The sequence below is a fragment of the Bos javanicus genome, chromosome 21 (assembly GCF_032452875.1).
Source record: "Bos javanicus breed banteng chromosome 21, ARS-OSU_banteng_1.0, whole genome shotgun sequence".
In the NCBI taxonomy this organism is placed as follows: domain Eukaryota; kingdom Metazoa; phylum Chordata; class Mammalia; order Artiodactyla; family Bovidae; genus Bos; species Bos javanicus.
Window position 1 is genome coordinate 69,028,676 of NC_083888.1, and position 21,083 is coordinate 69,049,758.

At 58.4% G+C, this 21,083-nt stretch overlaps 1 protein-coding gene and 1 pseudogene across 2 annotated transcripts; both read left to right on the plus strand.

Annotated features, from left to right (window-relative positions):
- The first annotated feature begins 31 nt into the window (after positions 1-31).
- Positions 32-18,317, plus strand: TEDC1 (tubulin epsilon and delta complex 1). 2 transcript variants are annotated; one of them, XM_061395597.1, is made up of 8 exons: positions 32-3,143; positions 3,241-3,319; positions 3,693-3,895; positions 4,165-4,320; positions 5,205-5,303; positions 7,467-7,553; positions 8,047-8,214; positions 8,716-18,317. In XM_061395597.1, exons 1-8 carry the CDS (start codon positions 3,000-3,002, stop codon positions 9,037-9,039), a joined length of 1,260 nt encoding a protein of 419 aa, XP_061251581.1. In that variant the 5' UTR covers positions 32-2,999; the 3' UTR covers positions 9,040-18,317. The 2 variants fall into 2 exon arrangements, with proteins under 2 accessions (XP_061251581.1, XP_061251583.1); XM_061395599.1 differs by having other exon boundaries at positions 5,205-5,323; positions 8,716-8,948.
- Positions 12,242-18,317, plus strand: LOC133234688 (farnesyl pyrophosphate synthase-like; annotated as a pseudogene).
- Positions 18,318-21,083: the final 2,766 nt, after the last annotated feature.

Here is a 21,083-nt window from a genome sequence, read left to right on the forward strand (position 1 = left end):
GGCCACGCCGGGCACTCCTGGGGGTCCTGACGCCAGGCCACGCTGGCACTCCCTCTTCCTGCTGCTGCCAGCCTTGCTGCCTGCTGCCCTGGTCGGGCAGGGGTGCTCTGCGGGGAGCCCTGCTGGACAGCCCCTTGTCCAGCTCTGCAGATGTGCAGCCCTCCTCCCTGGTTCTGGAACAGGTCAGCAGGAACAGAGGGCCACAGGGTGAATCGCTGAGCTGGTTCCGCTTTTGAGAAGCTCTGGGGCGCTGTGGTGGGGAGCCCTTGCCTGCCCTCCCCACTTCCTGTGGCTCCACCCTTGTCTCCATTCCTTACCCCACCCCACCAGATGGAGCCAGCCCCCTCCGTGCATCCACCCAGACACCACCTGCCTCATCTGCCCCCACCCTACACCCAGGGGCTAGCATGTGGCCTCTGCCTGATGGGGGACTGTGAGGACTAGCTGGGGAGCGACGGCTGGGGGCTGTCTGGAAACTCTCATGTCAGCCTGAGCCTCCCTCAGAGCCCTCCCCGTTCCCCCTACTTGGTCACTGCTGCTTTGGCTCTGGCAGACTGCCCCGTCCCAGAACTTGATCTAAAGAGCCCAGAGGGGTCATCTCAGCCTTGTGTGTGGCCTCCGCCCTGCCCCATGGCTTGGCTATGGGTCTGGCAGGCTGGCTCTGGACAGGCGTCGGGGGCCCCAGGGAGGTGTGTGGGGTCACGTGTGTGTGTGTGTGTGTGAGAGAGAGAGATTTGGGTGGTTCAGAGAACTCCGAGGGGTGGGAGCTGGAGAGCCTCTGGGGATGGATGGGACCGAGGAGGAGGGGGCAGAGGAGGCTGAGTGAGCCTGGGTGTCTCAGTGCTGAGGGAGTGGAGGTGTCTTTGGGGCCCAGGGACTGAGGGCTTGTGGGCAGAGCAAGCGCAGAGTGGGGACTGTGTGCACAGGAAAGTCTGCCTTGAGCTGCTGGGAGGCAGCCCTGAAGAGGCAGCTGACTCCTGGCCTCACGGTGTGGTTTGCTGTCTGGGGGTGAGGGGCGGATGAGTGCTTAGAGAGTTGAGGCCTGCAGAAGAGTGGGTCAGCCAAGCCTCAGGCTGGGAAGGAGGATACTCCACGCAGAAGGCCCAGCAGGTGCGAAGACCAGAGAGGGAAAAGGGCTCAGGAACCACTTCGGGCAAAGTCTGCCGGCACTACGGCTGGCGGGCCTAACCAGGATAGTCTCCGAGCTCAGAGACCGAAGACAGCCAGACTGGAAGCCTGTGCTGGTCCCAGCCCTAGTTGAAGGAGGACCCTGGAAGGGACTGAAGTTGGGGGTGAGGGGGCAGACAGCAATGCCCCCATGACCGTGGTGGGAGGAGGACTCTTGGGAGGTAAGCTGCTTGTGGGTGGCCAGTGAAACAGCCTCCTGGGGTTCAGGTGCCTGGGTCAGAGGCCAAGTTCTAGAGAAAGGGGTCACTTCTGCGGGGGACACAAGGGATGAGCAGCTGGCTGTGCCTGAGATGGGGGCAGGCAAAGGTAAGGACTGGGAGGAAGATGGGGGAGTCAGGTGTGACCACACTTCCTGTCGGCTTGGCCAAGGCTGGGGTTGTTTGGGGAGCACTTTCTCTGCCTTCTCTCCCTCCCCTACTCTTGTCCTCTTTACAGCTTTATTGAAGCACAATTTCATGCCATAAAACTCACCTATGCACATTCCGTGCTTTTTAACCAGTTCACAGAGTTCTGCAACCATCAGCACAATCCAACTATAGACCAGTCTCCTTGCCCACAAAAATTCCCTCATGCCCACCTGCTGCCACACCCTGGTCCCAGCCTCTGTCCAGGTCACCTGCTTCCTGTCTCTGTACACTTGCTTTCTGGACTCTTCCTATAGATGAAAAGTAATATTCGTTGGAAGGACTGAGCTGAAGCTCTACTATTATGGCCACCTGATGCAAAGAGCCAACTCGTTGGAAAAGACCCTGACGCTGGGAAAGATTGAAGGCAGGAGGAGGGGGCCACAGAGGATGAGATGGTTGGATGGCATCACCCCCTCAATGGACATGAGTTTGAGCGAATTCTGGGAGATAGTGAAGGACAGGGAAGCCTGGCATGCTGCAGTCCATGGGGTCGCAAAGAGTTGGATACGACTTAAGCAACTGAACAATAACACATCATATAGTGTTTTGTATCTGCCCTCCTCCATGTCTAGGCGAGTCCTCGTAGATTCCCGGCACTTTTATTGTGGGGTCGTCTGGTAAACTTAAGGCTAGCTCTGAAATTACCCAAACTGCTTTCCAAAGTGGCCGTGCGGATCCCGCTCTTCAGTGGTAGGAAGAAGGCTGAAGGGGCAGGACAGAGGCAGGTAGGGGTGGGGTGGGGACGAGGTAAGGGGTAAAGGGGGCTGGCTAGGCAGAGGCTGGACTGGACAGGAAGGGGCCGGGCGGGGGTCTGCAGGCGTAGGTTTGAAGGGGAGAGTCGCCGGCCGGTCAGGAGGAGCACCCTCCTGCGTGGCGCGGGGCTGATCGGTCGAGGGACGTCCCCCGGTGCCCGGGTGCCGGCCCCCGCGTCTGCGGCCTGGTGCGCGCGGCCGGGCCCGGGAGCCCGCAGCGGCCTGGCCCGAGAGGGCTCGAGGAGGCCGAGGATCGCTCCCGGGGTTGTTCGCGCCCAGCAGCGCTGCCCTCCTAGCCGCCGGCGGTTGCCCTGCCGCCGTTTGGAGCAACCGGAGGTGCGGAGCTGATTGGTGGGATCAGGACAAGACGTGTCGGGGCTGCCGAGATTGAGTCGCCCCGCGGAGCTCCCAACGCCGATTGGTGCTCGACGCACCGGAAGTGCCTCCGCAAGGGGCGGCACAGACAGCACCCAATGCCGGAGGCGCCGCTCATTGGGGGAGCTGGAGGCGTGTCCCAGCTTGCGCGGTGACTGGGCGCAGGCCCAGCGGGGGCGGGACATGCGCGGCGATTGGGCGCAGGGACCCCGCGCTCGCGGGGATTGGACGCGCGGAGGCTGTGGCGCGCTGTCCCGGAGAGGCCAGTGGGAGCTCCATGGGGAGGCGGCGGCTGCGCCGGCCCGACCCGGCGGACGCGGCCCGGGCTCTGCCCGAGGCCATCGCTGCGTTGAGCCGGACGCTGCCCGCCGCGCCCAGCCCCGAGACCTTCCGCCGCGCCAAGTTCGACCATCCGGAGGCGGTGAGGCCAGCAGGGCAGGCAGCCGGGCGCGGTGGGCCCGTGGGTGGACGAAGGGAGGTGGCCAGCTCCACTGGCAGTCGTTCTTTGATCCCCGCAGGCCCCCGCGCTCTGGCGGCTGCTCTTTCGTGTGCTCTCGCCGCTGCCCGCCGACGGCGCCTCGGCCTCGCTCGCCCTGGGTAAGCCTTCCCGCCAGGCCCGCCCTGGCCGGCCCCGGCCCCGCCCACCAACCACTCACGGGACAGCCCTCTGCAGAGTCCCGCCCATCTCCCCGCTTCCCCGCCAGACCGGTCCTGGTGGCCCCGCCCCGCCCCTCCCACCATCCACTCAGGGGACAGCTCTCTGCAGAGCCCCGCTCACCTCCCCGCCTCCTCATCGGACCCTCCGTGGTGGCCCCGCCCCTCCCCGCCTCCTGGCTAGGTCCCCGTGTCCCTACGGGACCCTTCCGAGCGTGCTCTCTGCTCTGGGGTCGCGCGTGGGGCCCTTCCTTAGAGTCTGAGGGAGTGTCGCCTCCAGTGGGTGGCCCTCCTGAGCTGGCGTCTCCTATCGCAGAGGCTCAAGCCCGCTGGGTGAAGTCGGCGCTGCGCTCCCAGGGCTACCCGAGGCGGGCGCTGGTGCAGCTCCCGGACGACGGCTCACAGGGTGGCCGCGAGTTGCTGCTGGCCCTGGCCTGGCTCCTGGCCCGCGGGCCCCTGCCCGAGCGGCTGCTGACCCAGAGCCATGTGAGGCTGGGCGACGAGATACCCGTGTGTGAGGTGAGTGCAGGAATCCCAGCCCGGGCCGGAATCTGGGGTGCGGGAGCTGGATCGGCAAGGTCGGTCCTGTGGGGGTCAGCGTTGCCCTCCTGAATGCTCGGGCGAGCACACGGAGGCAGGGCCGGGCCCGGTGTGTCCACAGGGTCTGTCCCCAACTCTTACTGGCACCCCTCAGACCTGGCGGTGGTCACTCGCCTGGGCCTCCTTTCCCTTTTGGGGTACCCTGTGTGGGGTGCAGGGGCAGCGTGTGACCATTGCCCCCTCCGCAGTGTGAGGCCCTGGCCAGCCCTGGCCTGCCTGCTCCGAGTGTGGGAGCAGAAGGCTGTGTGGACATCCGCCACCTGCAGTGGCTGATGGGGAAGCTGCGGCTCCAGTGGCGAAACCTGATGGCCAGTCAGCAGGAGCAGTGCGCCCTCCTGGGCAAGGTAGTGCCGCTCGCGCAGCGCCTCTCTGCTGCACAGGCCTGTCCAGCTTCCCAGCTCAGGATGGGGCTGGTCTTTGGCTGGATGTGGGTCTTCCCAGGCCTGGCTGGGGACTGACTGGTTGGGGGTGGCCCGACGGTGGGACGCTACGGCTCCGGATTGTCCAGGAGGGGCCTTGAGCAGGTGCTGCTGGGCGTCTGTTGGGCAGGGAATCAGGGAAGCCAGCGGGGGGAAGGTACCTTGTCCTCCCACTATCTCCTGGGTGTAGGCTCACAGGCAGTGGGTAGCTCTATCGGGGATCCTAAAGGCTGGTAGGGCTCAGCTGTGGGGGCACAGGGGTCCCCCTACTGGCCTAGGGCATGTTCTGGGCTGAGAAGTGACTGGGTAGGTGGCCTGGGCTCCCTCTAGCACAGGACTCTTTGGTGCTAGAACCCCTGGCAGAGGGTCTTTTGCTCAGCTCGCGTTTCCTGGGACGCCTTCACCCCTTCTTGTCTGGGCTCCCTCTGCTCCTGCTGTGTGGGACGGGCCCCCCTGCTGACCTCCCTGCTGCCCTCAGGCCTCCCCTCGCTGGTGCACCTCCCTGCCCCCCAGACCCAGGTAGTCTGTGTCCCTGCCATTGGCCTCACTGGGCCACCGAGCCTGTCTGGGGCTGTTTCTGCCACCGCCCAGGCCTGCCACTTGATGGTCTGCGGCGGGCACCGGGGTGCAGGAGCTGGGCGGGGGTGCTCCTCCCTCTGCAGGGCCTCCTGGTGGGCCCCGAGCCAGCCTCAGCAGTGCTGACTGCTGTCCCTTGCTGGGCCCTCTCTGAACCCCCTTTCCCGGTCTGTACCTTGCCTAGTGCTGGGGGGCACCCACATGCTCAGCATGGGGTCTGCGCTGCGTTTCAGATCCACTCATACACCCGTGGCTGCCACAGTGACCGCAGCCTTGGCCACCTGTCTGTCACCGAAACGGAGCTGCTCAGAGACCCCGAGGGCGGCCGGCAGGTGAGGCTGGTGGGACCAAGGTGGGTGTGGCCCAAGGTGAGAAGGGGTCTGGGAGGGTGGCACACCCAGGCTGTGGGTGGTCGTCAAGCTCACCGTCTGGCTTGCGTGGGGGATGGGCACAACCTCTGTCCCTCTCCTTGCCCGGGCCTGCCAGTGCCGCCATCAGTGTGTGTGTGGCCGGGTACTGTCTGGGCCGTGGGGACAGCACAGGCATCGGGCGGCTGGCAGCCAGCTGTGGCGGTGGCGGGGGGGATGCTGGAATTAAGGAAGACGCCCAGGGTCTGGGCTGACGGGTGTGGGTGCCTTGAGCCTGTGGAGGTGTCGCCTGGTGATGGGCTGGGAGTGGCCCACTCTCTGCTGACCTTCTTTTCAGGAGCCCCCTCCATTACTGTGTCCTGCCTGGAGGCTCACGTGGCCAGGGGCTCCTGGGACAGACCGGTGGCCACGACTTGAGTACTGGGCTCTGGCCGTCCAGAGTGAGGCTGGCACTGCCTGGCCTGGGGGCACTTGGCCGGGAAGAATGACTGAGGCTCAGGATGGACCCAGCAGGTCTTGGCTGTAGTGCTGTGTGCTCCTGGGGGTCTGCTCCCTGATGTGGGGTCAGGGTGGCCCATGGGGCCCACCTGGCCAGTGTTCCTGGCGGCTGTCTGGCTGGCTCTGTGGGCAGGACTGTGCTTGGCCCTTGAGGTGCTGAGGCAGCATCTGGGTGTACTGAGATGCCCTTGGCCTGGTCCCCATTTGGGGTGACTCAGCGGGGCCCAGGCTTCCTGCCCCTGGTCCCCTGGTCGGGGGAGCATGGGGGCTGTGGCAGCCCCAGCCTGGTGCTGTCTGGGACCCCAGCCTCCGTGGGCGCTGTGGTGGGGGAGCTCCCCCTCCGCCTGGGGGCTGGTGCGAGTTGGTGCCACAGTACTGAAAGCGTCGTCGTGGCCAGGCGGAGGGTTACGTTGACTTCCTCCCAAGGTTTGCGGATGGTCTGCGGGTGGCAGCTGGGAGCAGCCTACTTGAAGGGCCTGTGCTCTTGGGATGGGTCCCAGAAGCTTCTGGGATGGCCTCTGGTGCCGTCAGCGGCCAGGCGCGCTGTGGGCACTGGGCATTGTCCTTGTCCCCAGTCTGCTTCTGTACGGCCTGCCTGTTGGGGGTGTGGGCACCCCCGGGACTGTTCTTGGGAACCAATGAAGCTGCTTTTCTCACTCGCCACTGGGTGTGTGCGTGTGTGTGGTGTGGGCACGTGGCTCCACCCTGCCAGGTCCACAGGCCTCCCCCAGGTCACAGGGCAGTTCTCACCGCAGGTAAGTCTGCCTCTACCCTGCTCCACTGGCTTTGGGCTGGGCCCTTGGCCTGGTGTTCAAGGCACCCCCTCCGTCTGGCCAGGGGTGTCCAGCCCCCGGTGGCATGACGATGGTCGTGGCCTGGGTCTCCGTGCAGCCTCTGAGAGAGAAGGCCATCAGGGCAGCCTCAGTGCTGGCTCCGGCTGCTTGTTGGGTCCCGGAGCACATTCTGGGCTCTCTTCTAGGAGTGGCCTGGGCCTTCCCAGGGGACCAGAGGCCTGGGAGGCTGTGGAGGCCGATGTGTCTGTCGCTTGCCGTGGGCCCTCTGGGTGGCCCACACCTGGCCTCACCCCCTTCGGTTTCCTGAGGCCGTGGCGGCCCGGGCAGGTGGGCGGGGGCTCAGCACAGGGGCCGCCTGGACCCACGCACGCCGGTGCAGGGTCTGTGGGTGCGGGCGTAGGGGCAGGGCGGGGCGCAGGGGGCCGTGCAACTGTGTTCTCCACGCTGGGCCCATGGCCTGTCCTCCGTCACCCTGAGCCAGGCACCGCGCAGCCCCTGCCCTGCCTTCAGGTTTAGGGGGTTACAGGGGAGGGGCTTCCCAGAGCCCAGAAGTCTCTGCTGTCCAGGACCCCCAGCTGCCCAAAGCCTCCAGGGTGCAACCCTCCGTCAGTGGGGATGTGGCGTGGAGTCCCGAGTGAGGGGCACCGGCACTCGGCCCCCACCCGCAGGACCCACGGTTGGGGCGGGCACGGAGGCTCCTGGGGTGGTCGAAGGCCTGAGGGTGCTGGAGGTGAGGCCGCCCGCTCCTCCCGTCGGCCTGCTGTGAGGCAGGAGTGCGGTGAGCATGATGGCGGGGCCCTGCGCTTGGCTCTGACCCGCGGGGCTTGCCTTGCAGCTGTTGCGGCGGCTGGAGATGGAGAATGCGCGGCTGGAGGCGGCCCTGGAGTGGCGGCACCGGGAGCTCATCTTCTGGCAGTGGATGGTCAGGAGGCACCCCCCACCCCCTGCCTGTCCTTCCCCTCCACACCCCTCCCCTCCCATCCCAACCCTCCCCTCCCCTGCCCTGCCCTGCCCTGCCCTGGCCACAGCAGCCCTGGGCCTTGGTGGGTCTTCCCATTTTCCAGGCGAGAAGAGAGGTCTCGGGGACGCCCCCTCACCCAACCCTGAAGCTGGTTTTTCACCTGGGCCTTGGGTTTCGAGTGTGGGGCTCTTTCAGACATCCGTCTGTCCCATCTCCACCCTTCCCAGCTCCTGAGGAGACCCAGGAGGTCCTCAGGGGGTCTCAGCCTTCTGGAAGTTTGCCCTCTGTGCGTCCCTGGTGTCCAGGCCCCTGGGGGTGAGGGTCGGTCCAGCCCCCTCTGTGACCTAGGGGTGGGAGCTGAGCCCTGCTCGCTGTCCCCGCTGGCTGGGGAACCTGGCCCATGGTCGAGGCCCAGGCCTGCCACCCTCCTTCTCACTGAGGTCTCTCCCTGCAGGACACAGTCCTGGACGCCTGCTCCCCGGAGGCCTCACCGCTCACGTTTCTGCCCAGGATCCCCGAGCCAGGGCCTGGAGCGGTGCGGCTGCTGGCGCGGGAGCTGCAGACCTTGCAGGAGGAACTGCGGGAGGCGGCAGAGGCCCGGCGGGCCGCCTGGCAGGCTGTGGTGAGCTGGCTGTGGGCCTGGGCCACTTGACCATGGACTTCCATGCTGGGGTTGCTCCCTTCGCTCTGTTTGGAAGACGTGGGCTCACCTGCCAGACTCCCCGGTGCCTCACCCCAGCAACCCTGTTGGATGGCTGGAGTGCTGGGTGGGGCTGATGGTGGGCTCCCCGGGTCTGTGCCCTGGGCCCTGAGCAGGCCCCTGGGACTCGGCCTGCAGGGAGCAGCCAGGCCCAGTTCCCCGCCACGCCTCAGGGAGGAGCTGGGCCCGAGGCAGGGTGGTGGGCCACGTCCCAGGCGCCTAGTGCCCCCGGCTTGGGGCTGAGGTGCTCGATGAGGGTGAGACAGCCTGGAGGGACCAGGCCTCGGAGCAGTGACGTCTAGGCAACGGGAGGGGCTGCTGCGGGGCTGGGGCGGGGGTCAGGCTCAGTGAGAGCCAGGGAGCCCGGGGAGTGTCCTGGTAGACGGCTCGTCCTTGGCTCACTTGCTGCCGTCTCCTGTGCAGGTTGGTGGCCACGGGCCCGAGTGGAGAGCCACGAGGCGGGCCCTGCAGACGGCTGTGGCGCAGGACCTGGCAGCCCTGCAGCGGGCCTGGGAGCAGGACGAGGGCCGGGCCCGGCCCCACGGGCCCCGCCGGCTGGTGAGGACCGAGGCCAAGGTGCCTGGCGGCCCGGGCCTGTGGGCCGCCGAGGCGACAGAGGCGCTCAGGGCCCGGGAGGCCTGCCTGGAGGCGGTGCTGCGCCAGCTGCAGGGCCAGTGTCGGCAAGAGCTGGCCAGGCTGGCAGGAGCGCGGCCTGGCCTCATCTGGGTCCCGCCGCCCGCACGCTGAGCGCTGCAGGCGCCCCCGCGTCCGCACGGCCTTGGACGGGCAGGGTCCATCCCCCAGCGGTGCAGGCTCTGGGACCCGGGGCCCCACCTTGGGCAGAGCGCGCCTGCGCCCTGCGGGCCTGGAGCAGGCCCCGGCTCTGCCCCCAGGAGGTCGTGGCAGCCCACCGTGGTGCCGTGGGCGTCAGGCCTTGCTGAGCACTCTGAGGAACACTGTGGAGGCCTGCTGGCAGAGCCGAGGCTCCAGCTGGCCTCTCTGGGGAGATGGGCGCCCCTCAGGCCCAGGGAGGGCCCCTGGGCAGGGTGGTGAGGCGGGGCCAGCCCAGGGCTGCCCGGGTGCTGGACAGACGGGCACGGCCTGCAGCATGGGGCAGGTGTTGGGCAGTGTGCCCTGGGTGCCTCTGCACACCCTACTTGGGCCAGCCTGTGCCTGGGACGTGTGTGGTTATGCGTGAGTGTCAGATCAGAATGCCCGACGGGAGCCCTGGGTGGGGGCTCTGCTCTGCCCTTGGGGGCGGTGCCCAGGGCCCAGGGGGGAGGCCGCTGCAGACAGAGCGGCTTTGTTTCCAAGGCCATGCAGGAGCGGGGCCCGCCTGACAAAGAGCCGTCTGTCCGGGGATGTCCCGCCAGAGCCAGCCTGTCCCCATCCTGGGAGCTTGGCTTCTCGTGCTCACGCCCCGCCCCCTGTGGGCACAGATGGGGCCTGGCCTCCTGGACCAGGCTGCCCTGTTCCCCAGGTCCCTGGGCCCCCAGGGTACGTTCTCATTGGTACTTTGCCGTCCACCTGGGGAGCGCTGGCCCATGCCTGGGGGCACCAGCTGGTGCAGGCCTTTGTCCCGGGTGGGGGCATGCCCATGGTGCCTCTGCACTGGCCTCTGGAGCATCGGCCAGAGCCGGCAGCGGTGAGTGGATGCCCCTCTGAGGACTGCCTGTCTGACCCTACCCCGCGGCCGGCCTCTGGGTTCCCTGCACCCCCTCCCTGGCCGGAGCCCTCCTGCCAAAGCTGTGGCTCCCTGCTGCCTGCAGTTGGGGTCCAGGCACCTGACCCAGGCCCTCCACCTCAGGTGTTGAGGCCACTTCTCATTTCCCTGCCACCACCCTCCTGCCTGCCAGACGGTAACAAGTCCACAGAAGGATGCCCTGACTCCTGTGGATCCTCTGGGGCCGTGATGGCCACAGCCTTCGGGGCCCGAGCTTTAGAAACACAAGTGGGAGCTCAGTGCCTCAGGGCTGTCACTGCTCCGCTGACCCGCAGGCCCAGGACACTTCAGCCAGAACCCCCGTGTGTCCGTGTGTCTGTGGGACTTGGGGTGCTGATCCTGAAACATGAGGTGGCCCAGCCTGAGAGGCCAGGCTGGTGGGCGGTGGGGGCCCCTGTGGTGACCCTGAGACAGGAGCTTGCCCAGGTTGCGGGGTGCAGGCTGGGCCCCTGGGGTCGGGCTCCTCCTGCTGTCGTAATAAATGAGCCTGGTCACAATCCGGCCACTCCGGGGGGCTGAGGTCCAGTGGGCAGGCCAGAGGCCCCAGAGAATCTGCCCTGGGCCTCAGACCTCACCGGCTCCTTCTCTGACCCTCCGCTGCCTCTCCACCTCTGCACTCCCCCTGGCCTGCTGGCCACCAGAGTCCCCTTCTGCTTGTGATGTGACAGGTTTACAGGCTGGACCCCTGGGCTCAGATCCTGCCCCCAACCCCTGGCCTCGCGTGGGGCAGCCAGACCCACGTGTGTCCTGGAGCCAGCCCGGCCTCCCACCCGCAGACCCAGCCCTGCAGGACGTGGGCACACCGCGCCCCGCTCGGTGGGGACTCGCTGCATTGAGGCGGAGGCCCGGTCACTGAAAGGAGCTGGAGCGGCAGCTCGTTGCGACACCTGCTGTGTGTCAAGGCTGGAGTGCAGCGGATGGAGCTGTCTGTCCAGGGGCCCCACAGGAGAGAAAACGGGCAATCAGATGAACCTTCGCTGTAACCAGGGGCGACGGGCAGGGCCGCCTGTGGGTGAGGTGTGGGGCGGGGGCGGGGTGCCTGGATTCGAACCGCGCTGCCCCCAAGGAGAGAGGCAAGGAGCGAGGGTCACGGCACGCGGGCCCCCTGCCGAGGCCTCCTGGGGGCCAGGGGCCGAAGCTCCAAGTCTTCTAGAACACAAGCCCGTCGAAGAAGACGTGCAGGAGACCTGCAAGCAGAACAGCCGTGATTCAGGCAGGGAGGGCTCGCCCCCGCCGGGCCTCCCTGGCGGTCCCACCGTGAGACTCCATGCTTCTGCTGCAGGGTGCGCCGGTTCCACCCCCCGGTCGAGGACCTAAGATCCTCGCTTGATGTGGCCAAAAAAAGGCGCTGATCACGCGCATGTGACCTTGGGGACATGTGGCTCTAGGGTCCCACTCGCCCCCATGCCCCTGTCCTGGGTCACCCGTGGCCTTAGAAGGCAGGGCGAGGGCCCAGGTGCCCCCTGCAGCCGGGTGGCTCTGCTGCCGGCGCCCAGACTCTTATCCCCGCCGCTCCGTCTCCATGGTCCTCCGGGCGCTGGACCTCCCTGCCCGCTGGCTGGCCCCCATCTCCCTCGCCTTATCTGCACTGGTCGACCTTGGCCTGGGGGCGTGGCTGACTAGTCAGGACCACAGTCCCCCCAGACGCCCCTCCAGGTGGCTTGAGGGTGTTCCCCGATCCCGCTGAAGTCCAGGTGCGGGTGAGCAGGATCATCTCTGAGTGGCATGTAGGAGACAGTCCCTGTTGGCGGGGCCCAGCTGGCCACCTGTGCCCTCCCCGTGGGTGTGGCTGCTGCCCACGAGGTGCCCGTGAGCTCTGGGGCCTCAGCTGGGTCCTGGCTGCCAAGTGCGGCCGAGCAGCGGGCTCTCCGCTTGGCGGGGTGGGGGCTGATTCTCCACTCGTCCGACAGCCAGGACCACCGCGGTGCCCGTGCCTGCCCTGGGGCTGGGGGCGGGTGGGGGCCACCCCCACCCACCCACCCCCGGTGTCTGGGGGAGAGTGGACACCCAGACGAACCTGCATAAGGGGTAGGGGCGCGCCCTGTGGGGTGGGGAGGCCTGAGGTGACAGCAGTGGTCAGAGCAGCCCCGCCGAGGGTGGGGAATGGGCGGGGAGGACTTAGAGCAGCCCCGCCGGGGGTCAGGTGTGGGGAGTGGGCAGGGAGGACTGGGTGCTGAGTGTCCTGTCCAGGAGCGGGGTCAGGAAAGGGGGTGCTTCTGGGGAGACTGCGTAGGAGCGGCACGGGCTGCAGGCTCTCCTGTCTCTGGTGGGGGAGGTGGTACCCTGTCCAGGGCCAGGTCCCGTCTTGGTTCTGAACGGCCCCTCTGGCCCAGGTGGGGAGCGTCTGGGGCTCAGTGAAGGGTGGGTGAGGGTCGGGCTGGCGCCTGGGGTCTGTCGCTCTCTTGGCTGTCGGGCGTGTCCGCTGGTGGCTTGTCTTTAAAGCTGTTTTTCTTCTTCTAGCCTCTGTCTCTTGTTTTAGCAGCCCTGTGTCTTCACTGTGGCCTGTCCAGCTGGGGCTCTGGGGCTGGGTTGTGGTGTGTGGGACCTGAGATCCCCAGCGAGGGGTTGAATAGGTCCTCCTGCACTGGGAGTGTGGAGTCTCATCCACTGGGCCAACAGGGAATTCCCTCTTCTGGTCTTTATTTACAAGTCCCATCTCCCCTTCCCATTTAGGGACATTATTAAATTGTGGTAAAAAACACAACATTAAATTTGCCATCTTAATCTGCCTGCCAATGTAGCAGACACTGGAGGCACAGGTTCAACCCCTGGGTGGGGAAGATCCCGGGAAGAGGGCATGGCAACCCACTCCAGTGTTCTTGCCTGGAGAATCCCATGGACAGAGGAACCTGGTGGGCTACAGTCCATGGGGTCACAAAGAGTTGGACACGACTGAACGTGAACACAAAATCATTTTTTAAAAATTGAAATATAGATCTGCAACCCGCATCCAGGAACAGAGCATTTTACTCCTCCCTCAGAATGAATGGAGACCAGAAATTGGATGCTTATGCCCAAGAAAGGCAGGATTTCATCCAGCACTTCTCCCAGACTGTGAAGGTGCTGACTGAGGAGGACATTGGGCACCCAGAGATAGGAGATGCCATTACCCGACTCAAGGAGGTCCTGGAATACAATGCCATCGGAGGCAAGTACAATCGGGGTTTGACAGTGGTGGTGACGTTCCGAGAGCTTGTGGAGCCCGGGAAAGAAGATCCTGACAGTCTACAGCAGGCCCTGACGGTGGGCTGGTGTGTGGAACTGCTCCAAGCCTTTTTCCTGGTGTCAGATGACATTATGGACTCATCCCTCACCCGATGGGGGAAGACCTGCTGGTATCAGAAGCCAGGCATAGGTTCGGATGCCATCAATGATGCTTTCCTTCTGGAATCATCCATCCACCGCCTGTTGAAGCTGTACTGTCGGGAGCAGCCCTATTACCTGGACCTGATCGAGATCAAACTGAGATCGGACAGACCTTGGACCTCATCACAGCCCCCCAGGGCAACGTGGATCTTGGCAGATTCACAGAAAAGAGGTATAAGTCTATTGTCAAGTACAAGACAGCTTTCTACTCCTTTTACCTTCCTGTAGCTGCTGCCATGTATATGGCGGGCATTGATGGGGAGAAGGAGCATGCCCATGCCAAGAAGATCGTGCTGGAGATGGGAGAGTTCTTTCAGATTCAGGATGATTACCTCGATCTCTTTGGGGACCCCACTGTGACGGGTAAGATCGGCACAGACATCAGGACAAGTGCAGCTGGCTGGTGGTTCAGTGTCTGCAGCGGGCCTCTCCAGAACAGCGCCAAATCCTGCAGGAGAACTACGGGCAGAAGGAGGCTGAGAAGGTGGCCCGAGTGAAGGCGCTCTACGAGGAGATGAATCTGTCGGCTGTGTACATGCAATACGAGGAAGACAGTTACAACCACATTATGGGTCTCATCGAGCAGTAGGCTGCGCCCCTGCCCCCAGCCATCTTCCTGGGGTTAGCACAAAAGATCTACAAGCGGAAAAAGTGACCTAGAGTCTGTGAAGGTGGGGAAGGGAGGCTTCTCAATAAATTATTGTCTAACCTGTGAAAAAAAAAAATTGAAATATAGTAGATTTATAATACTGTGTTAGTTTTGGGTATATAGCAAAATGATTCAATTATATATATATTTCAGATTCTTCTCCATTACAGGCGATGACAAGATATTGAATGTATTTCCCTGTGTTATACAGTAGATCTTGGTTGCCTATCTGTTTCACATTTAGTAGACTGTATCTTTAATACCATGGAAGTCAAAGTGTCCGTTGCTCAGTTGTGTCTGACTCTGTGACCCCAGGCTCCTCTGTCCTTGGACTTCTCCAGGCAAGAACCCTGGAGAGGGTTGCCATTCCCTCCTCCAGGGGATCTCAATCCCGTATTCCTGACTGATTCTTCCCTACCCCTTTTCCCTTCTGTGACCATAAGGTTTTTTTCCTCCTATGTCTGTGAGTCTGTTTCTTCTTTTTTTAAAATTAATTGGTTGATGACTTTTGGCTGCACTGGGCCTTCGCTGCTGTGTTCAGCCGTCCTCTAGCTGTGGCCTGGGCTGGTCTTTTCTGTGGTGCTCCGGCTTCTCACTGCAGCGGCTTTTCTCCTGCAGCACAGGCTCTAGGCTCACGGGCTTCAGGAGTTGTGGCTTACAGGCTTAGCTGCTCGGCACATGTGGAATCCTCGAAGACCAGGGATCGAAGCCCTGTCCCTTGCACTGGCAGTCAGACTCCCAACCACTCGACCACCAGGGAAGTCCTGAGTCTGTTTCGGTTCTGTAAATAAATTCATCTGTATCATTTTTTAGTTCCCACTCGTGAATGATATACAATATTAATATTTCTCTTTGTGACTTACTTCCCCTAGTAGTATGATGTCTGGATCCACCTATGTTGCGAAAAGTGGCATTATTTCATTCTTTTTTATGCCATCCTAACCATTTATTTATTTTTAAATTTTATTTCAAATATTAATCAGATTGAACGCCACCACCTGAATTAACCGATCCACATGGATTTTTGCCTGATGTTTGCTGACTTTCAAAAATTGCTTTGCAGGAGTTCTTTGAAAATTCAAGATATGAACACATCATTGGTTTCACACATTATAGATATCTTCTCCATTCTGTCCCCCTCGTAGCTCAGTTGATAAAGAATCTGCCTACAATGCAGCAGGTTCCAGTTCGACCCCTGGGTTGGGAAGATCCCCCGGAGAAGGGAAAGGCTACCCACTCCAGTATTCTGGCCTGGAGAATTCCATGGACTGTTTGGACAGGGTCACAAAGAGTCGGACATGACTGAGTGACTTTCACTTTCACTTTCCATTCTGTCGTTGGCTAAAGATTTGCTCATGGTTTCCCTTTGTTGAATAGAAAATTTAAATTTTGTTTTAATTGAATTATGGTTTTGCCTCTTGCTTTTTACAGTTAGCATTTGAAGATGTGTTTCTGTCTTGTGTCATGTTCTCCGCATTTCCTTCTTCAGTTTTTGCTTCATTCCATCCAGAGTCTGCCTCTGTGTGGAATCAGGCAGGAATCCAGATCTCTTCCATGCAGTGAGCCAGTTTCCAACACTGTCTACACACAAGCATGCCCTGGCCTCCTGGCTCTGTGCTGTCAGCTTCTCCACGCTCAGTCCCCTTCTCTCCCACCGGGCAGTTCACGCACCAGCAGCACCCTGCTCTCAGCCCCTGCATTTCGTCAGGGTTCGCCCTTAGGAGCAGAGCCAGTAGAGGTTCTAAATGAAGAGACGTGCTGTCTGCGGTTGCTGGTGTAGAAAGAGCCTGTGGTGGCGGTAGCTTCGTTTTGGCCGTCTTGCTGACGCTTACCAGTCAGCATGGTGGTGCTGTTCTTAGTCTTCAAGGGCACACGCCTCAGGTTTCCCCGTGAAGTACAGCACCATCTGTGCTCTACGTAACTTTGTACAACTTTTAGAAAGTTCCTTCCACTCTTATTTTCCTAAGAGCCTTTTTAGAATCATAACTACCAAATAGTTTATCTTCATTAATTAAGACAGTCATATGATTTTCTCCTTTACTTTATCATAATGAATTGCATTAACACATCAGCACCCCTTCCGAAGTCAAGCCACCCTTGCATTCCTGTGAGAAGTCCTGTTTGATCACAATGCTGTAACATTTAAATATTCAGTTGGTTTTGATTAGGTATAATTTTATTTAGAACATTTATATTGATACTCGAGGGGAAATAGGCCTATGACTTTCTTCTCCGTTTTTCTTTGTATTTCCCTTTTTCTGTTATGACTTTCTTTCTTCTCCGTTTTTCTTTGTATTTCCCTTTTTCTGTTATGACTTTCTTTCTTCTCCGTTTTTCTTTGTATTTCCCTTCTTCTGTTATGACTTTCTTTCTTCTCCGTTTTTCTTTGTATTTCCCTTCTTCTGTTATGACTTTCTTTCTTCTCCGTTTTTCTTTGTATTTCCCTTCTTCTGTTATGACTTTCTTTCTTCTCCGTTTTTCTTTGTATTTCCCTTTTTCTGTTATGGAATCAAGGTTACATTGGCCTCATCATAGCCTCTGCCATCTATTTTTTGGAATAACTTATTAAGATAGGAATTAATTAGGCCTTGAAACTTTTTTCTTGGTCACACTGGGTAGTACTCAGGCTGTTTGTTCCTTGGCCAGGGATTGAACCTGTGCCCCTGCACTGGGAGTGTGGAGCCTTGTTTTTTTAAGCTTTATTTATTTGGCTGCACTGGATCTTCATCGCTGTGCGTGAGCGTTCTCTAGCTGTGGCGCGCAGGAGTGACTGGCGGCGTGCGGGCGTCTCATCGCGTGCTGGGCTTCTCTGTTGTGGAGCGTGGGCTCTGGGCACATGGGCTTGGTCGTTGTGGCGATTGGGCTGAGTTGCCCTGTGGCATGTGGGACCTTCCCAGACCAGGGATCAAACCCTAACCCCTGCATTGGCGGCTGGATCCTTAACCACTAGGCCACCAGGGAAGGCCTGGGAATGTGGAGTGTTAACTCCTGGACCAGGGAAGTCCTGAACTTGACTTTTGCAGAGTAAAGGCTTTTGATTTTGACGAGGTCCCGTTTATCACTTTATCTCTTGTGGGCTGTGCCTTTGGTGTCACGGCTTTTTTTTTTTTTTTTTGACCAGTCCCAGGTCATGAAGATTTCCTTTTATGTTTCCTTCTGCAAATTTATAGTTTTTACATTTAGACATACTAACCACTTGGTGTTAATTTTTGTGTTAGATATTAGGTTAGCTTAAGGATTTTTTTTTTTTTTTTTGCATATGAATGTCCAGTTAGTGAAAATTCTATCCCTTCTCTGTCGAATCACCTTCACACCTTAGTTAGAGCTTATTGGTTGCACTCAACAAAGCAGGAGTGGGAAGCAGCTTCCTCAGGCTGATGGAAGGAACCTGCCGCTTTCAAGAGACTTGTATCCAAAACATAAAAAGAATTCCTTCTTGCAACTCAACAGTAAGAGGACCATAGCACAATGGGAAAATGGGTAGTGGGTTTGAACAGATGTTCTCCACAGAAGATACACACTTGAGCAGTCAGCAGATGAGGGGATGCCCAGCGTCATGAGCCCCAGTGGGAAAGGCAACTCCAGCTGCGAGGAAGTAGATGCCCCTTCACCCCCGGGGGGCTGTGGTCAGAAATACTGACACGTAACAGTCACTGGGGAGAATGTGAAGAAATCGGGGCCCTGATGTGCTGCTGGTGAGAACGTACAACAGTCTGAAAACCAGCAGTTCCTCAGATTGTTAAACGTGGAGTTACCTCATGACCCAGCAATTCCACTCCTGGGCATACACTCAAGAGAAATGAAGACACATGTCCACAGAAAGTCTTGTTCAGAAAAAAAATCTTGTACAAAGTGTCCATCGAAGCATTATTTATAGCCAAAAAGTGGGAACAACATAAATGTCCAACTGATAAATAAATCTGGAGTAAATGATGGAAGGTTACTTGGCAATAAAGAAGAATAAAGTAATGACAGATGCATTTGCTTCCTGAAATAAGTCACAGAAGACCGCATTGTATGAAAAAAAAAAGACCGCATTGTTTGATTCTATTAGCAGGAAGTGTCCAGAATAGGCAAAGAACAGATTAGTGGTTGCCTAGAGTTCGGGAAATTGGGGAAGAATTGGGGAGTGATTGCTAATAAGTCTGAGGCTTCTTTTTGGGGGTGATGAAAATGTTCTATGATCATGACATGTGTCGATATACTAAAAGACTTTGAATTGTAAACTTCAAATGTGTAAATGGCACAGTGTGTGAATTATAATAAGTCTGATTAAAAACTCGATCACACTGCTGTGGGTTTATTTCTGGACTCCAGTTTGTTCATATAGATCCACGTGCTTATCCTTTGACAATACCAACTGTTTTGATTACTTCAGATTTACAATGTCTTTTTTTCAAATTATTTATTTGGCTTCCCTAGGTCTTAGGTGCAGCGTGTGCGATTTAGTTCCCTGACCAAGGATTGAACCTGGGCCCCTTGCGTTGGGAGTAGAGTCTTAGCCACTGGGCCACCAGAGAAGTCCCCTACAATAACTCTTAAAATTGGTTAGTGAGAGTCCTCCAACTTCTCCCCTTCTTTCCAGAATTGTCTTGCTTACTCTCATTCCTTTGCATTTCTATATAAATTTTAGAGTGACCTTGTCTATATCTACAAAATTTCCTCCACGGGTTTTGATTGGAGTTGCATTATATCAGTAGGTCATTTTGGAGGAGACTGGCATCTTGACTACATTGCATCTTCTATCTCATGATCACAGTTTTCTATTTATTTAATCCTTGATTTCTTTCATCAGCATTTTGCAAGTTTCATCACACAGATCCTATACATGTTTTGTTAGATTTATATCAAAGTATTTAATTTTGAGGGGAGCTAAAGTGTTATTCCTCTAAAATTTTTGGTTTTCACTTGTCTGCTTCCAGTAGAAGCAGAATTGAAGTTGTTTTGACCTTGTATCCTACACCCTTATTAAGCTCACTTATTTGTACTTAGATATTTTTAAGTAGAATATTTGGGATTTTCTATATAGACTTTATTGTCATCTATGAATAGAGAGGGGGTTTCCCAGGTAGCTCAGTGGTCAAGAACCTGCCTGCCAATGCAGGAGACAAAAAAGATGTGGGTTTGATCCCTGGGTTGGCAAGATCCCATGCAGAAGGTCATGACAGCCCATTCTAGTATTCCTGCCTGAAGAATCCCATGGACAGAGGAGCCTGATGGGCTACAGGCCATGGGGTCACAAGGAATCAGACACAACTGAAGTGACTTAGCACACACTCACACATGCACGCATGAATAGAAAGAGTCTTCTCACTTTCTATTATGCATGCCATTTATTTTTCTTATTTGATTGCATTGGCCAGGACTGCTAGTCCAATAGTGAATAGTAGTGATTACACCACCTCATGCGAAGAGCTGACTCACTGGAAAAGACTCTGATGCTGGGAGGGATTGGGGGCAGGAGGAAAAGGGGACGACAGAGGATGAGATGGCTGGATGGCATCACCGACTCGACAGATGTGAGTTTGAGTGAACTCTGGGAGTTGGTGATGGACAGGGAGGCCTGGCGTGCTGCGATTCACGGGGTCACAAAGAGTCGGACACGACTGAGCGACTGAACTGAACTGAACTGAACTGAGTGGATACAGAGGACATCTTTGCCTTCTTTCTGATCTTAAAGTAAAACACCCAGTCCTTCAGAATTAACTATCACATTAGCTGTAGATTTGTTTTCTCTCTCTCTCTTTGAGATGTCCTTTATTTAGTAAAGATTTTCCTGTTTCTAGTTTTCTGAGAGTATTTATCATGGGTGGATACTGAATTCTGTCAAATGCTCTCTTTACATGAATTGATATGCTCATACGGTTTCTTCTTTAGACTGCTAATATAGTGGATCATACTGATTTATTTTCCCATGTGGAACCAGCCTTGTTTTTCTGAGATAATCTTCATGTGGTCGTGGTTTTTATTTTTTATGTTGCTTGATTCTATTTGCTAATATTTTGATGAGGATTTTTATGACATGATGACATTGGATTTTCTTTTCCCTTGTGGGTTGGTTGGATTTTTCCTGGTTCTTCATATGCAGAGTAATGTTGGATTGTGTCCTGCACATTTAAACGTTATGTTATAAATATCTGGTTTTGTTTAAATCCCATTGAGAATGGTGACATTTTTCTTTTCGCACACAATCAGCCCAGTTGGGTTCAAGCTGAAAATTCCAAATAGCCTTGTATGGACAGCGGTTTCAGCGTCAGTTCTCCTTTCAAAGCCTTTGCAGTGTCATTTGAATTCTGTCCCGTGTGGGCACTGCCAGGTGACCGGTGTGGGACCTGGGCGATGCTGTGTCCTGCGGTTCACTTCTTGGGCTTGGTGTGACACACACAGCTTGGGGTTGAGCCCAGAAGTCATAAACCACCTCATGGTTGCTCTCTGGAGCCCCTTCTCTGGCTTGTCTCTGTCACTTTCTGGCTGCCTGGGGCTCCACTTTCCAGTCCTCTGGCAGAAGTCTGGGGCTTTACTCAGCCCACCCTCCTGTACACTCCCCCGACTGGGCCTGCATCTTGAGACAGAAAAGGCCTGGCTCTCCCCCTCCCCTCAAAGCAGGTGGGTCCCACTCTCTGGACCATGTCTCCTCTTACTGGAGAGGAGGGTCTTAGCCCTAAAAAGGTGCTTGTGAGCCCCGCTGCCTTGACTGCAACCCGGCTAGAGGTGGGACTGCCCAGGGGCCCCAAACCAGCAAACAGAGCCACCCCTCCCCATCCCTCTTCTTTCCCTCGCTGAGCCAGAACTAGAGGGTTTCTGGAGCTCCCTGTCCTGTCACAGCCCCTGGATGACCGCTGGTGCAGGCAGGTCCAGCCCAGTGACATGGGGGAGACCCTGAAACTCGCCACCAGGTTGGTGCTTCCAGGCGGAGTCCAGCCCAGCGACACAGGGGAGGGCCCTGAAACTGCCACCAGGTTGGCGCTTCCAGTTCTGGCCCCCGCCCCGCCATCTGTCTGCCTCTGCTGTCTTCAGAGGCCTCAGTGCCTCCTGCGCCACCTTCTCTCTGCA

Coding starts and splice junctions, on each gene's coding strand:
- TEDC1 (XM_061395597.1), top strand. CDS start 3,000: ATGGGGAGGCGGCGGCTGCGCCGGCCCGACCCGGCGGACGCGGCCCGG. Junction 3,896..4,164: donor ACGAGATACCCGTGTGTGAG/GTGAGTGCAGGA, acceptor CCCCCTCCGCAG/TGTGAGGCCCTGGCCAGCCC. Junction 5,304..7,466: donor ACCCCGAGGGCGGCCGGCAG/GTGAGGCTGGTG, acceptor CTTGCCTTGCAG/CTGTTGCGGCGGCTGGAGAT.